General features: G+C 46.6%; 1 protein-coding gene and 1 pseudogene across 1 annotated transcript; both read left to right on the forward strand.

Moving 5' to 3' along the window:
* The first annotated feature begins 6361 nt into the window (after positions 1 to 6361).
* LOC108159886 lies at positions 6362 to 8679 on the forward strand. The gene is made up of 2 exons (XM_017293503.2): positions 6362 to 6617; positions 6675 to 8679. The coding sequence occupies exon 2, from the start codon at positions 6988 to 6990 to the stop codon at positions 8488 to 8490; it is 1503 nt and encodes a 500-aa protein (XP_017148992.2). The 5' UTR covers positions 6362 to 6617; positions 6675 to 6987; the 3' UTR covers positions 8491 to 8679.
* Positions 8680 to 10132: 1453 nt separating this feature from the next.
* LOC117190208 lies at positions 10133 to 11567 on the forward strand (annotated as a pseudogene).
* Positions 11568 to 13276: the final 1709 nt, after the last annotated feature.

Raw genomic sequence — 13276 nt, forward strand, 5'->3', positions numbered from 1 at the left:
CGGAAACGATTCCTTTTGGACGTTACACACATCCACTTTTACCACAAATCTAATTAATATACCCCAATACTCATTTTGAGTATCGGGTATAACGAGGGGGAACGTTGTGAGTTGCTGCGGAGACCGCAACTCTACAGTTATACCCGAGACTAAGTCAGTGGGGCTCTCCTCCGGCAGGCGCCGCTAATATTAAACGAGACGACAAGGAGTGCGTGCGAGAGAGACAGAAAATCAGTCTGAGCGTGACGTCGGGGGCTGCGTAGCCAGTGCAAATTGATTTGTTCCTTTTGGCTATAAAAATTATCTGATCTGATCCAGATTCAGCAATCTGATAGATATGATCATTATCTATGATTCTGCGTTTTTAGTTTTCTCGTATCCTCAATATTGTGGATGCAACAGATTTTCGTTCTTTGTGTGGGCGGAAGGGGGTGGGGCGAAATTTTGAGATATACGTTTTATAGTGAGATCTAACAGGAGTGCGGATACCAAATTTGGTTACTCTAGCCTTAATAGTCTCTGAGATTTGTGAATATCCCCAGATTTTCATCCTTTGCGGGGGTGGAAGGGGGTGTGGCGAAATTTTGAAACAAACTCGTCTCGGTCCGATATATTAGGAGTGTGGATACCAAATTTGGTTGCTCTAGCTTTTATAGTCTCTGAGATCTAGGCGCTAATGTTTTACTCTAAGCAAAGCCGGCTATGCTACGTGTGTGTTAGAGAGAGACAGGGCGAGAAAAAATGAAATTGTTTTCTTGATTTTGGCTATAATAATTATACGATCTGGTTCAGACTTTGCACTCTAGAAGATATAGTCATCTTCTACGATTCTGCGTTTTTAGTTTTCACGTATCGTCGAAATTGTGGATGCCACAGCTTTTCGCTCTTTGTGGGGGCGGAAGTGGGCGGGGCAAAGTTTTGAAATATTCTTGTAGCAGTGACATATCACAGAAGTCTGGATCCAAAACATCGTTGCTCTCGCTCTTATAGTCTTTGAGCACTAGGCGCTGAAGGGGACGGACAGACGGACAGACGGACAGACGGACGGACGGACAGACGGACAGACAGACATGGCTCAATCGACTCGGCTATTGATGCTGATCAAGAATATATATACTTTATGGGGTCGGAAACGATTCCTTTTGGACGTTACACACATCCACTTTTACCACAAATCTAATTAATATACCCCAATACTCATTTTGAGTATCGGGTATAACGAGGGGGAACGTTGTGAGTTGCTGCGGAGACCGCAACTCTACAGTTATACCCGATACTAAGTCAGTATGGCTCTCCTCCGGCAGACGCCGCTAATATTGAACGACACGACAAAGAGTGCGTGCGAGAGAGACAGAAAATCAGTCTGAGCGTGACGTCGGTGGCTGCGTAGCCAGTGCAAATTGATTTGTTCCTTTTGGCTATAAAAATGATCTGATCTGATCCAGATTCAGCAATCTGATATATATGATCATTATCTATGATTCTACGTTTTTAGTTTTCTCGTATCCTTAATATTTTGGATGCAACAGATTTTCGTCCTTTGTGGGGGCGAAAGGAGGTGGGGCGAAATTTTGAGATAAACGTTTTATAGTGAGATCTAACAGGAGTGCGGATACCAAATTTGGTTACTCTAGCCTTAATAGTCTCTGAGATTTGTGAATATCCCCAGATTTTCATCCTTTGCGGGGGCGGAAGGGGGTGTGGCGAAATTTTGAAACAAACTCGTCTCGGTCCGATATATTAGGAGTGTGGATACCAAATTTGGTTGCTCTAGCTTTTATAGTCTCTGAGATCTAGGCGCTAATGTTTTACTCTAAGCAAAGCCGGCTATGCTACGTGTGTGTTAGAGAGAGACAGGGCGAGAAAAAATTAAATTGTTTTCTTGATTCTGGCTATATAAATTATACGATCTGGTTCAGATTTTGCACTCTAGAAGATATAGTCATCTTCTACGATTCTGCGTTTTTAGTTTTCACGTATCGTCGAAATTGTGGATGCCACAGATTTTCGCTCTTTGTGGGGGCGGAAGTGGGCGGGGCAAAGTTTTGAAATATTCTTGTAGCAGTGACATATCACAGAAGTCTGGATCCAAAACATCGTTGCTCTCGCTCTTATAGTCTTTGAGCACTAGGCGCTGAAGGGGACGGACAGACGGACAGACGGACAGACGGACGGACGGACAGACGGACAGACAGACATGGCTCAATCGACTCGGCTATTGATGCTGATCAAGAATATATATACTTTATGGGGTTGGAAACGATTCCTTCTGGACGTTACACACATCCACTTTTACCACAAATCTAATATACCCCAATACTCATTTTGAGTATCGGGTATAACAAACGAGGGGGAACGTTGTGAGTTGCTACGGACACCGCAACTCTACAGTTATACCCGATACTAAGTCAGTATGGCCCTCCTCCGGCAGACGCCGCTAATATTAAACGACACGACAAAGAGTGCGTGCGAGAGAGACAGAAAATCAGTCTGAGCGTGACGTCGGGCGCTGCGTAGCCAGTGCAAATTGATTTGTTCCTTTTGGCTATAAAAATTATCTGATCTGGTCAAGATTCAGCAATCTGATAGATATGGTCGTTCTCTATGATTCTACGTTTTTAGTTTTCTCGTATCCTTAATATTTTGGATGCAACAGATTTTCGTCCTTTGTGGGGGCGAAAGGAGGTGGGGCGAAATTTTGAGATAAACGTTTTATAGTGAGATCTAACAGGAGTGCGGATACCAAATTTGGTTACTCTAGCCTTAATAGTCTCTGAGATTTGTGAATATCCCCAGATTTTCATCCTTTGCGGGGGCGGAAGGGGGTGTGGCGAAATTTTGAAACAAACTCGTCTCGGTCCGATATATTAGGAGTGTGGATACCAAATTTGGTTGCTCTAGCTTTTATTGTCTCTGAGATCTAGGCGCTAATGTTTTACCTGACCTGTCCGTCTGTCCGTCCCCTTCAGCGCCTAGTGCTCAAAGACTATAAGAGCTAGAGCAACGATGTTTTGGATCCAGACTTCTGTGATATGTCACTGCTACAAGAATATTTCAAAACTTTGCCCTGCCCACTTCCGCCCCCACAAAGGACGAAAATCTGTGGCATCCACATTTTTAAAGATACGATAAAACCAAAAACGCAGAATCGTAGAGGATGACTATATGTTTTAGAATGTAAGATCTCAACCAGATCGTATAGTTATTATAGCCAGAATCAAGAAAACAATTTCATTCTTACTCGCTCTGTCTCTCTCTAACACACAGGTTTCATGGTCGGTTTTGCCAATTGCAAAATATGAGTTCAAAGATCTTAGAACCTATAAGAGCCAGAGCAACCAAATTTGGTATCCACACTCCTGTGATATCGGACCTTGACCGTTTCGTGTCCAAATTTCGCCACACCCCCTTCCGCCCCCGCAAAGGACGAAAATTTGGGGCATCCACAAATCTCAGAGACTATTAAGGCTAGAGTAACCAAATTTGGTATCCGCACTTCTGTTAGATCTTACTATAAAACGTATATCTCAGAATTTCGCCCCACCCCCTTCCGCCCCCACAAAGAACGAAAATCTGTTGCATCCACAATATTGCACATTCGAGAAAACTAAAAACGCAGAATCATAGAGAACGACCATATCTATCAGATTGCTGAATCTTGACCAGATCAGATAATTTTTATAGCCAAAAGGAACAAATCAATTTGCACTGGCTACGCAGCGCCCGACGTCACGCTCAGACTGATTTTCTGTCTCTCTCGCACGCACTCTTTGTCGTGTCGTTTAATATTAGCGGCGTCTGCCGGAGGAGAGCCATACTGACTTAGTATCGGGTATAACCGTAGAGTTGCGGTGTCCGCAGCAACTCACAACGTTCCCCCTCGTTTCTTTTATATTTTGTTGCAATGTAGTATTTATTGGCAAACAAAATACCAAAAGAAACAAAAATTTTATAAAAATATTAACAAAAAATTACTTTTTTTTGATTTTAAAGGAATTTTTCCTCTTTAACTTTGTTCAACGCTTTTACTTATGTCCAATTTGAATTTAGTAGTTTTAAATAATTTGAAAGTTTTGTATATTTCAAAATACGTTTATTATGTTGCGTACCTTCTGGTCTTAAACATTTTGTATAGGATTCAGTATATAGTTCGGCTCTCCCACAATCTCCCATCATCAGAGGTGTCTACACCCCACCACCCCTGTCCATTCTACTCGACCATCAATTGTTCGGGCTGTGAACACGCACATCCAGGACGGGGCTAAACCCCTGGGGCATACTCCTCCGATACTATGCAATTTTCGAGCATTCTGTTTTAGTTATGTGAAAATTTATTGGTTATAAAAAGCAGCAGAGCCACCAGCAGGTGGTAAGGTTACGGCCAGGGGGCCGAGGTAACAAAGGGACAGCGGAGGGGATTGCTGCCATTGTTTTTAGTTTTTTGTTATTTCTGTATTTATTTATTTATTTTTTATTTCGGTGGTGTGGTGTTTGGGGACTTTTTGTGCCCCGAGTTTTGCTTCTGCTCTATCATCAACTGGTTTCGGGTTACGTGCACGCACACAGAGCAGAGTCCGGCGAGGAGGAGAGCGGAGATGCAGCAGCGATCACATAATTCGTGTTGCTGCCTCATCATTCTTATGCTTTTCCAGGCTGCGGCTCTGAGGCTGGCGCTCAGACTGGGGGCTTTGGCTTTGGCTCTGGCTCTGGCTCTGCAGTTGGAGAAGAGAAGTTGGAGAGGGCGAAGTAGAAGGAGAAGGCAGGAGCATCAGAACAAGAAGACGTTTTTTGCCAAGTTTATTTTTATCAACAGCGGCAGCATTTTGCTGCCGTTGCATGATGCCTTCTCCACCTCCTCCTGCTCGAACCCCACCAATTCAGCCAGGCCAGTGCCTCTGCTGCTATGTGTATCTATAAAGACAAGAGCCAGGGCTTTTGCGGCCCGGCATCTCACGATCTTTAACATGTTTTGTCTCGATCATTGAAATCATTCAATCAGAACGGTCAGCATCGGGCTGCGGTCGTTGCCAGGAGACGGTACAGACACATACTCACACACTCACACACTCACACACACACACACACTCGGGGAAACAATCTTGTAGTTGTAAATTATATAAGGCTAAACCGAATCTGGTTTTGTGCTTTTAAGGAAAGAAGGCAAAGCCTCCGCTTTCCGCTCTCCTCAGTTCGATCGATCCCCAGCGATCGATTGAAAGTGTTTGCCCCTTTTTGTGCCGCGTAATGCTCCGATCAGCTCCGCTCTGCAATTCATGTCACTGTTCATATCTATACCGTAATTATGCAGTATCTGAATACATCCTCATATCTGTACCGTAGTTCTGACCAAGATCTGGCCAAAAAGCCATCAGTCAAATGCAGGAGCTGCTTGTCCATCCCACGGTAGCTGCCAATTTATGACACCCCAAACATCAGAACAATATAAAAGGTACTTCCATTTGTTCCAAAGTCATCCTCTTTCTTCCATTTTGAAGGAGCACCAGCACAAGCACCAGCACCAGGAGTGCGGGTCTCGAGTCCCGAGTCCATAAAGCATGTTTTAAAATTCCATTAAAATTTATTAGCATTTCACACAAAATGTGCATAAATAACCTGGACCCAAATCGGGACTTTTGATACCACCTCTCTCGCCCATCGGTCAGAGAGTTAAGGAGAGGAGAGGTGAGGAGAGGCGGAGCGGTAGTCTGGAACGGTACCCGCGCTCTTTTAATGATAAAAAATTGGTTAACGTTTTCGGCCTTTGATACGCTCGTTGAGCATGCTGCGATTTCGATTTTTGGGTCTTTCAATCTTTGGGGTTTCGTAAATACATTTATTTTGTGCGTGCTGCAGTTTGTTGGAGGGGGGCATTCCCCCTGATAAACAGTTTATGCGCAACTCTGTTTGCATTCGTTTCCCTGCCTTCCCCTGCCTCCACGGACAAGCGTTGTTTATGGACGCATTATCTAAACAAATACGAAAATAACTCATTAAATTCAGAGGCCGTAAAACAGGGGCATTTTAAGATGTTTTTCTTGGGAGGCGGAGAGGTTGTACATTAAATCAAGAAATTAGAGTTCATGAAATCCCGATCTTGCACGCTTCACCGTCCTGTTCCGCCACTGCCGCTCTTCCCCTGCTCTCTTTTATTCTCTTCTTCTTGGGATCGCTCTCAAAGCAGGCATGTAAATAATTTGACAGAAGGGTAAGTCCCAAGGCGACCCTCCTCGGCTTGGCAGAGGTGAGAGACAAGTGCAAAAGGCAAAAACGGCAACCAAGTGCATTGCCAAAGGGTATTAAAACAGGGGGACGCCATTCTCAGGGAATGTGTTCGCTATAGAATCAAATTTTATTTTACTGTCACAACAAACAACAAATATGGGAGAGCGGGAAAACGAAACAAAAACTCACTAATTTTATTTTTTAAATTTAAATACACAGAAGCGTCGCGTAAGCCATCACAGAAACAGTCATTCGATTATCAAACCAATTAATGACATACTATTGCAACATGGAACGCATTAGATTGCGAGGGTTAGCCGAGGCCCAGCCCCAGGCACGGGCGGGTCGGGTGCCGCTCCATCTGCAGCCGCATACGGCGCAATACCCCCCCCCTGGTGAGTAGCTATGCGGCTTCCAAATCGCCAATTGGCTTGTGCTAATCCTTAGGTCAGCCCAAATTCAGGGACGCTCGGGAGGATCTCTTCGGCAGGCAGCATTTGACCAGAGGACCACCGCCAGTGGCCGTGCTAATCCCAGTCCACCTTCGTTTAAATCCAAGCACCTGGTGACAGCTGTCACTGTCGCATCAGCACAAACGGCAGGGCCTGGGGCTCCAGCTTTACGTCCGGCTAAAGCTCCAGCCGGCGGGAAGATCACGAGGGAGTTTCTGCCTCGCGTGGCAGGACTCGCCCGCCGAGGTCAGCTTCCCCGACACAGGTGAACCAACTCAAGACCTCATTGGCTAGGCCAGAACCCAATAAGAAGATGCCACGCACTGCTGTTAAGAATCTGCGGGTGCTCGAGAATAGGACCGCCACCACCTGCGGAAGTGGTGACGCCAGCGACCTGATCGATCAGATTAGTGAAAGACATGCCCAATGGATGGCGGAGATGCCGAAATCCAGCTTCACGTACTTTGGGCGGACAGATAATGACGTCAACGCCCTGTTAATGGAAGATCATTTTCCAGACGGACGCACGACTAGCCGGGGCTCCACTTTTTCCGACAAAACCTATGATGTCGCTTTCAATCTCACTAGTGATGAGACGCCTAGGCCCGAGAAAAGCGACGTACCAATAGCCTCAGCCTCGTTGGTCGCTTCTGACCAAGCGGCCGTGGATGCGTTTGCGGAAAGCTACCAGAAGTTGGTCGTAGGCCACAACCATCTCAAAAAGAAGCTCGCAAAGCTGACGTTGCTGAATAGATGGGGAGCCAATCTTCAATCCAACATCGATCCGCTAGAGGACACTGAAGGAGGAGGCCTACCACCGATACTCCCAACACCAGCGAAACCATCGACCAAGACCACCACCAACGCCAAGGCCCACGAGGCCAACGAGGCCAAGGTAAAAGAGGAACAGGACTACGAGTCCTCAAGCAGCTACTACACGCCACCCACCAGCTTCAGATCCATCAGCCGCATCCATCAGCGTCTGACCATCAGGAAAATGGAACTCCGGCACGTTACGGGTGAGGCTATGGTAATGCAGGAGTGTCGCACCTTCGCCAGGGTCCAGACTTTCGGCGTGATCGAGGAGTACAGTCTAGACATGAATAGCATCATGAACGCAATGAATCCTGAACCCGATCCCGATCCAAACACCGATCCATATACCGAAAAAGATCAGGAGAACATACTGCTGCCTACTCCGGTTCCTGCTGCTGACTCCAATGCTGCTTCTCGTGGTGCTGGTGCTAGCGCCTACTCCGATCTAATTCAACAGATGAACACCATGTGCCGCATCGCGCACGAGAAGATGGTGAAAAATGCCATCAATGACAAAGAAAAGGATATCTTGGCGCAATCCTTTACCGAGATGGGACTTAGATTCGTTCGATCGGCATCGACTGGCAATCGAGAGACGGAGACACCGTCTTGCAAGTTTTTGGACTTATTGCACTCGAGGGCGCCGATGCATTCGATGGTGACATGCTTGATATCCAATGGCATCTCTACGCAAGCGCCCGAATATGAAGGTGAGAATGGATGGACCTCGACGATGGTCGAGCGCCTTCTGGTGACGGCGCTATCCTCTCTACCCATTCCCATAAAGGTGCACACCGGCACCCAGACAGAGATGCCAGAGGATCAGCCCCGGCCAACCACACCAAGACGCTCTGGTCTCAAGGCGACAAGGCAGGTGAAAGTCGAGAAGAAGGGTGTAGAAGTTTTCAAGAGAGTCCTGGTGGGGACAACCCAGATGCTGTTGTTCATCATGCTGATCGTGGCCTGTAGCTATCCGGAGATCCGATGCCTCCCCAATTGACGTTCCACAATGGCTCAGATATCAAAATTTTGTTTTCCAGACTTCGTTTTCGCAAACCCACTCAAAAAGAGAGTGGATCCAGAGGGAAAAATCAATGCTGATATATAAATTCTTGTGTTCGAGTCGTTTATGCCCCATAGAAAAATGCCCGAAACTGAAAACAAAAAAAATTCGCAGTCTATATTATTTATTTTGCATTCAAGCATTTATTTATTTTCCTATGAATATATGAATCTAGGTAAGCAATCAGCATAGTGCTGGGGTAGTAGAGAAAAGAAAAGATAGAAGAGAAACAAAGATAACTAAGCGGCAATGAATCCGTTAAAATCAAAATTAAACGAGGGGGAACGTTGTGAGTTGCTGCGGACACCGCAACTCTACAGTTATACCCGATACTAAGTCAGTATGGCTCTCCTCCGGCAGACGCCGCTAATATTAAACGACACGACAAAGAGTGCGTGCGAGAGAGACAGAAAATCAGTCTGAGCGTGACGTCGGGCGCTGCGTAGCCAGTGCAAATTGATTTGTTCCTTTTGGCTATAAAAATTATCTGATCTGGTCAAGATTCAGCAATCTGATAGATATGGTCATTATCTATGATTCTGCGTTTTTAGTTTTCTCGAATGTGCAATATTGTGGATGCAACATATTTTCGTCCTTTGTGTAGGCGAAAGGGGGTGGGGCGAAATTTTGAGATACACGTTTTATAGTAAGATCTAACAGGAGTGCGGATACCAAATTTGGTTACTCTAGCCTTAATAGTCTCTGAGATTTTAGAATATCCCCAGATTTTCGTCCTTTGCGGGGGCGGAAGGGGGTGTGGCGAAATTTTTAAACAAACTCGTCTCGGTCCGATATATTAGGAGTGTGGATACCAAATTTGGTTGCTCTAGCTTTTGTAGTCTCTGAGATCTAGGCGCTAATGTTTTACTCTAAGCAAAGCCGCCTATGCTACGTGTGTGTTAGAGAGAGACAGGGCGAGAAAAAATGAAATTGTTTTCTTGATGCTGGCTATAATAATAATACGATCCAATTCAGATTCCGCAGTCTGGGTGCTGGGGTCATTCTCTACAACTCTTCGTTTTTGGTTTTCTCATATCTTTAAAATTGTGGATGCCACAGATTTTCGTCCTTTGTGGGGCGGAAGTGGGCGGGGCAAAGTTTTAAAATATTTTTGTAGCAGTGACATATCACAGAAGTCTGGATCCAAAACATCGTTGCTCTAGCTCTTGTAGTCTTTGAGCACTAGGCGCTGAAGGGGACGGACAGACGGACAGCAGAATCATAGATAATGACCATATCTATCAGATTGCTGAATCTGGATCAGATCAGATTATTTTTATAGCCAATAGGAACAAATCAATTTGCAGTGGCTAAGCAGCGCCCGACGTCACGCTCAGACTGATTTTCTGTCTCTCTCGCACGCACTCTTTGTCGTGTCGTTCAATATTAGCGGCGTCTGCCGGAGGAGAGCCATACTAAGTATCGGGTATAACTGTAGAGTTGCGGTGTCCGCAGCAACTCACAACGTTCCCCCTCGTTTCTTCTGCTTGCAATGCAAAGTGCATTAAGCCGCTGTTGCTGCCTCTGCCTCTGCCTCAGCTGGCGCTCCTCTTAGCCTTGATTCCTGGCGCGGCATTAAATGACAGGTTTCAGGCGCATTTCCCTTTCAGTATCGAGCTATCGACGCAGGCGCTATGAACCGCTGGCTAGCCTGTGGGTGCCTCTGCCTCCCCAGCCACCGCCACACATCCCGATCCCTAATCTCTACCCGCTCTTCTCAGTTCTACTTTTAGTTGGAGTGCTATCTGTCCCCGGAGGGTGGGGCAACACCATCCAGGAGCGCAATCTATTCGCCACGGAGCTGTTCCAGACCATGGCCACGGACCGGCACGACGAGAATGTGATCATCTCGCCCGTGTGCATCCAGCTGGCCTTGGGCCTGGCCTACTACGGGGCGGAGGGCAGGACCGCCACGGAGCTGCAGAAGACGCTGCACGCCTCAGCCAAGGAGAGCAAGGACGGGCTCGCCGAGACCTACCACCGACTGCTCCACTCCTACATCAAGTCCAAGACGGTGCTGGAGATCGCCAACAAGGGGTACACGCGGGAGAACCTCAAGGTGGCGTCCCACTTCCGGGAGGTGGCCCAAAAGTACTTCGACTCGGTCGTGGAGGCGCTGGACTTCAGCCGCGAGACGGAGGCCGTTGACCGCATCGACGCGTGGGTGAAGCAGGAGACCCAGGACAAGATCGAGCGGGTGGTGGACAGCCTGGAGCCGGACACAAACGTGGCCTTGGTCAACGCCATCTACTTCAAGGCCCGTTGGGCGCAGCCCTTCAACGATGAGGACACCCGCGACCGCGACTTCTGGCTCGGCGAACGCCAGTCCATTCAGGTGCCCACGATGTTCGCGGACAACTGGTACTACTACGCCGACTACCCGGAACTGGACGCCAAGTTCATCGAGCTATTCTTCGAGAACATCAACATGACCATGTGGTTCATCCTGCCCAACCAGCGTACCGGCCTGCGATCCCTCGAGGAGAAGCTGAAGGGCGTGGACTTCAAGCTGCTGTAGGACCGCTGGCAGTGGCAGAGTGTGTCCGTCTATCTACCCAAGTTCAAGTTCGAGTTTGACACGGATCTGAAGCCCACTCTGAATAAGGTCAGAGGGATTATGACTGGATTCACTGCATCCTCATCTCAATTTTGTTCCGCTTTCGAAGATGGGCATCAGCGCCATGTTCTCGGATGCGGCTGACTTTAGCAACATTTTCGAGGACTCGCCCATTGGCACTCGAATCAGCAAGGTGCAGCACAAGACCTTCATCGATGTGAACGAGATCGGCTGCGAGGCAGCAGGCGTCAGTTGTAAGTAGCATCCAGAATACCGACTCCCTTCTCGGACTATCCCCATAATACTCTGTACTTTAGATGCCGCTGGAGTGCCCATGTCGATGCCCCTGGATCCGAATACCTTTGGGGCCGACCATCCGTTTGTGTTCATCATACGCGACCAGCATGCGGGCTACTTTACGGGACACATTGTCAAGTTCTAGATATATGTGTTCGGTCAAACTCCTTTAAGGAACAAGTATTCAAATGACCCTCGTAAAATAGAGAGCCTACGCTCACTTTTTGTATTTACTCTCACCATAATTGTACTAAATTCACCACTGTATTCTCTCTCTTATGCCCAGTACTCAAGCACTAAGATCTGTAATAAATAGTTATTCCCTAATACTCAACTGGACCGATCGACTTTTCTCTTTCCTGTATAGACTTTGATTCGTTTGCGGAAAAAACTAACACACCCCCATCCGTGAATTAACATTAATGCGGAAAACGCTCCGTGTACAAACATTTTGGCGCCCAACGTGGGGCACGTGTGTTAAGTTAATTCTTCTGTGAACAATTAAACTAATCGCAATCTACAAAGGCAACAATTACAACATTCGCTCGTCTCGCAGCTGCAATCGAAAGTTCCGAAAACCGTATCAGAATTGTTCGTCTAGATCGCGGGATCGTTGTTCTCGCCTTGCTCTCGCCTTTCTCGCTTAATTTTATCATTCGCTTGTCACCCACAACGCATTCAACGGCGCTTGCATTCTCGGTTCGTTCGCTTTGCAGCTACCTGCTTTGGTCCATCGATCAACGCATTCTTTCTATTGGAATTCCACCGCTTCACTTTCGTTTTGGTTTCGTTGCCGCTGCTGGAAGTTTTGCTTTTGCTTTCACCGTTGGATTTGTGCTCTAGCTGCTGCTGCTTGCTGCGTTTTTTGTTGTTGTTATTTTTGGAAGCTCTAGTTCTGTGTCAGCGCAATTACACTACACAACAAAATGACGACGCTCGAAGACTTAAAACGCCAACGGAGCAATATAAAACGAAATATAACTCGGATCAAATCTGTGGTAGATGCTAAATCGGAAACCCCGATATGCAATGATGAGCTTCGCTATCGGTTGAACATCTTAGAAACGTATTTCAAGAATGTTTTAAATGTCCCCGCTAATATTGAAGACCTTAGTCCGAATGATGAAGGACGGGCAGATTTGGAGGATACATACATAGCAATCAAGCTAGCCATAAAGGAAAAAATGGGAGGAGATCTGAACGCCAGCATGGTTGCGCCGGACTACCACCCACCACCAGTGAAGTCATCGTTACCAAGGTTGTCGCTACCCACTTTCGACGGAACATATGCAAACTATAAGAATTTCATTCACTCGTTCGAGCAAATTGTTGTGCGTGAGTCTGGATTGTCTAATATAGAAAAGTTTAATTATTTGCTGACCTGCCTCACGGGGCCGGCATTAGATACAATTCAGGCATTCCAGGTTACAAGCGAAAACTATCCGAAGGCCCTAGCAAAACTCAAAAGCCGTTTTGATAATCCTACTCTTATATTTTTAGAAGGTATTGAGGCATTTTTTGCACTACAACCTGTGGAAAGGTCAAACAGTCAGCAGCTTCACAGCCTAGTGGATAAGGCATCCGCTATATTAAGCTCGCTGGAGTCCATCGGCAAACCTGAGAACATTGTTCACGCTATGGTTATATATATTATAATGGAAAAGTGTGATCAGCAAACTCGGAACAAGTGGAAGGAATCGCAGGACTACAAAACTCTGCCAACCTGGCTAGCATGCACACAGCTTTTGGAACGCCACTGTCAGTTCCTCCATTCGTCTGGAAACTCGGCTGCTACTTCGTCACAACGAAAGGCTGAATCCAATAAGTCAAATCGTCATTCTAATCACCAAATAAACTCGTCGTTTGCTA

The sequence above is a fragment of the Drosophila miranda genome (genome assembly GCF_003369915.1).
Source record: "Drosophila miranda strain MSH22 chromosome Y unlocalized genomic scaffold, D.miranda_PacBio2.1 Contig_Y1_pilon, whole genome shotgun sequence".
Classification (NCBI taxonomy): domain Eukaryota; kingdom Metazoa; phylum Arthropoda; class Insecta; order Diptera; family Drosophilidae; genus Drosophila; species Drosophila miranda.

Coding starts and splice junctions, on each gene's coding strand:
- LOC108159886 (XM_017293503.2), top strand. CDS start 6,988: ATGCCACGCACTGCTGTTAAGAATCTGCGGGTGCTCGAGAATAGGACC.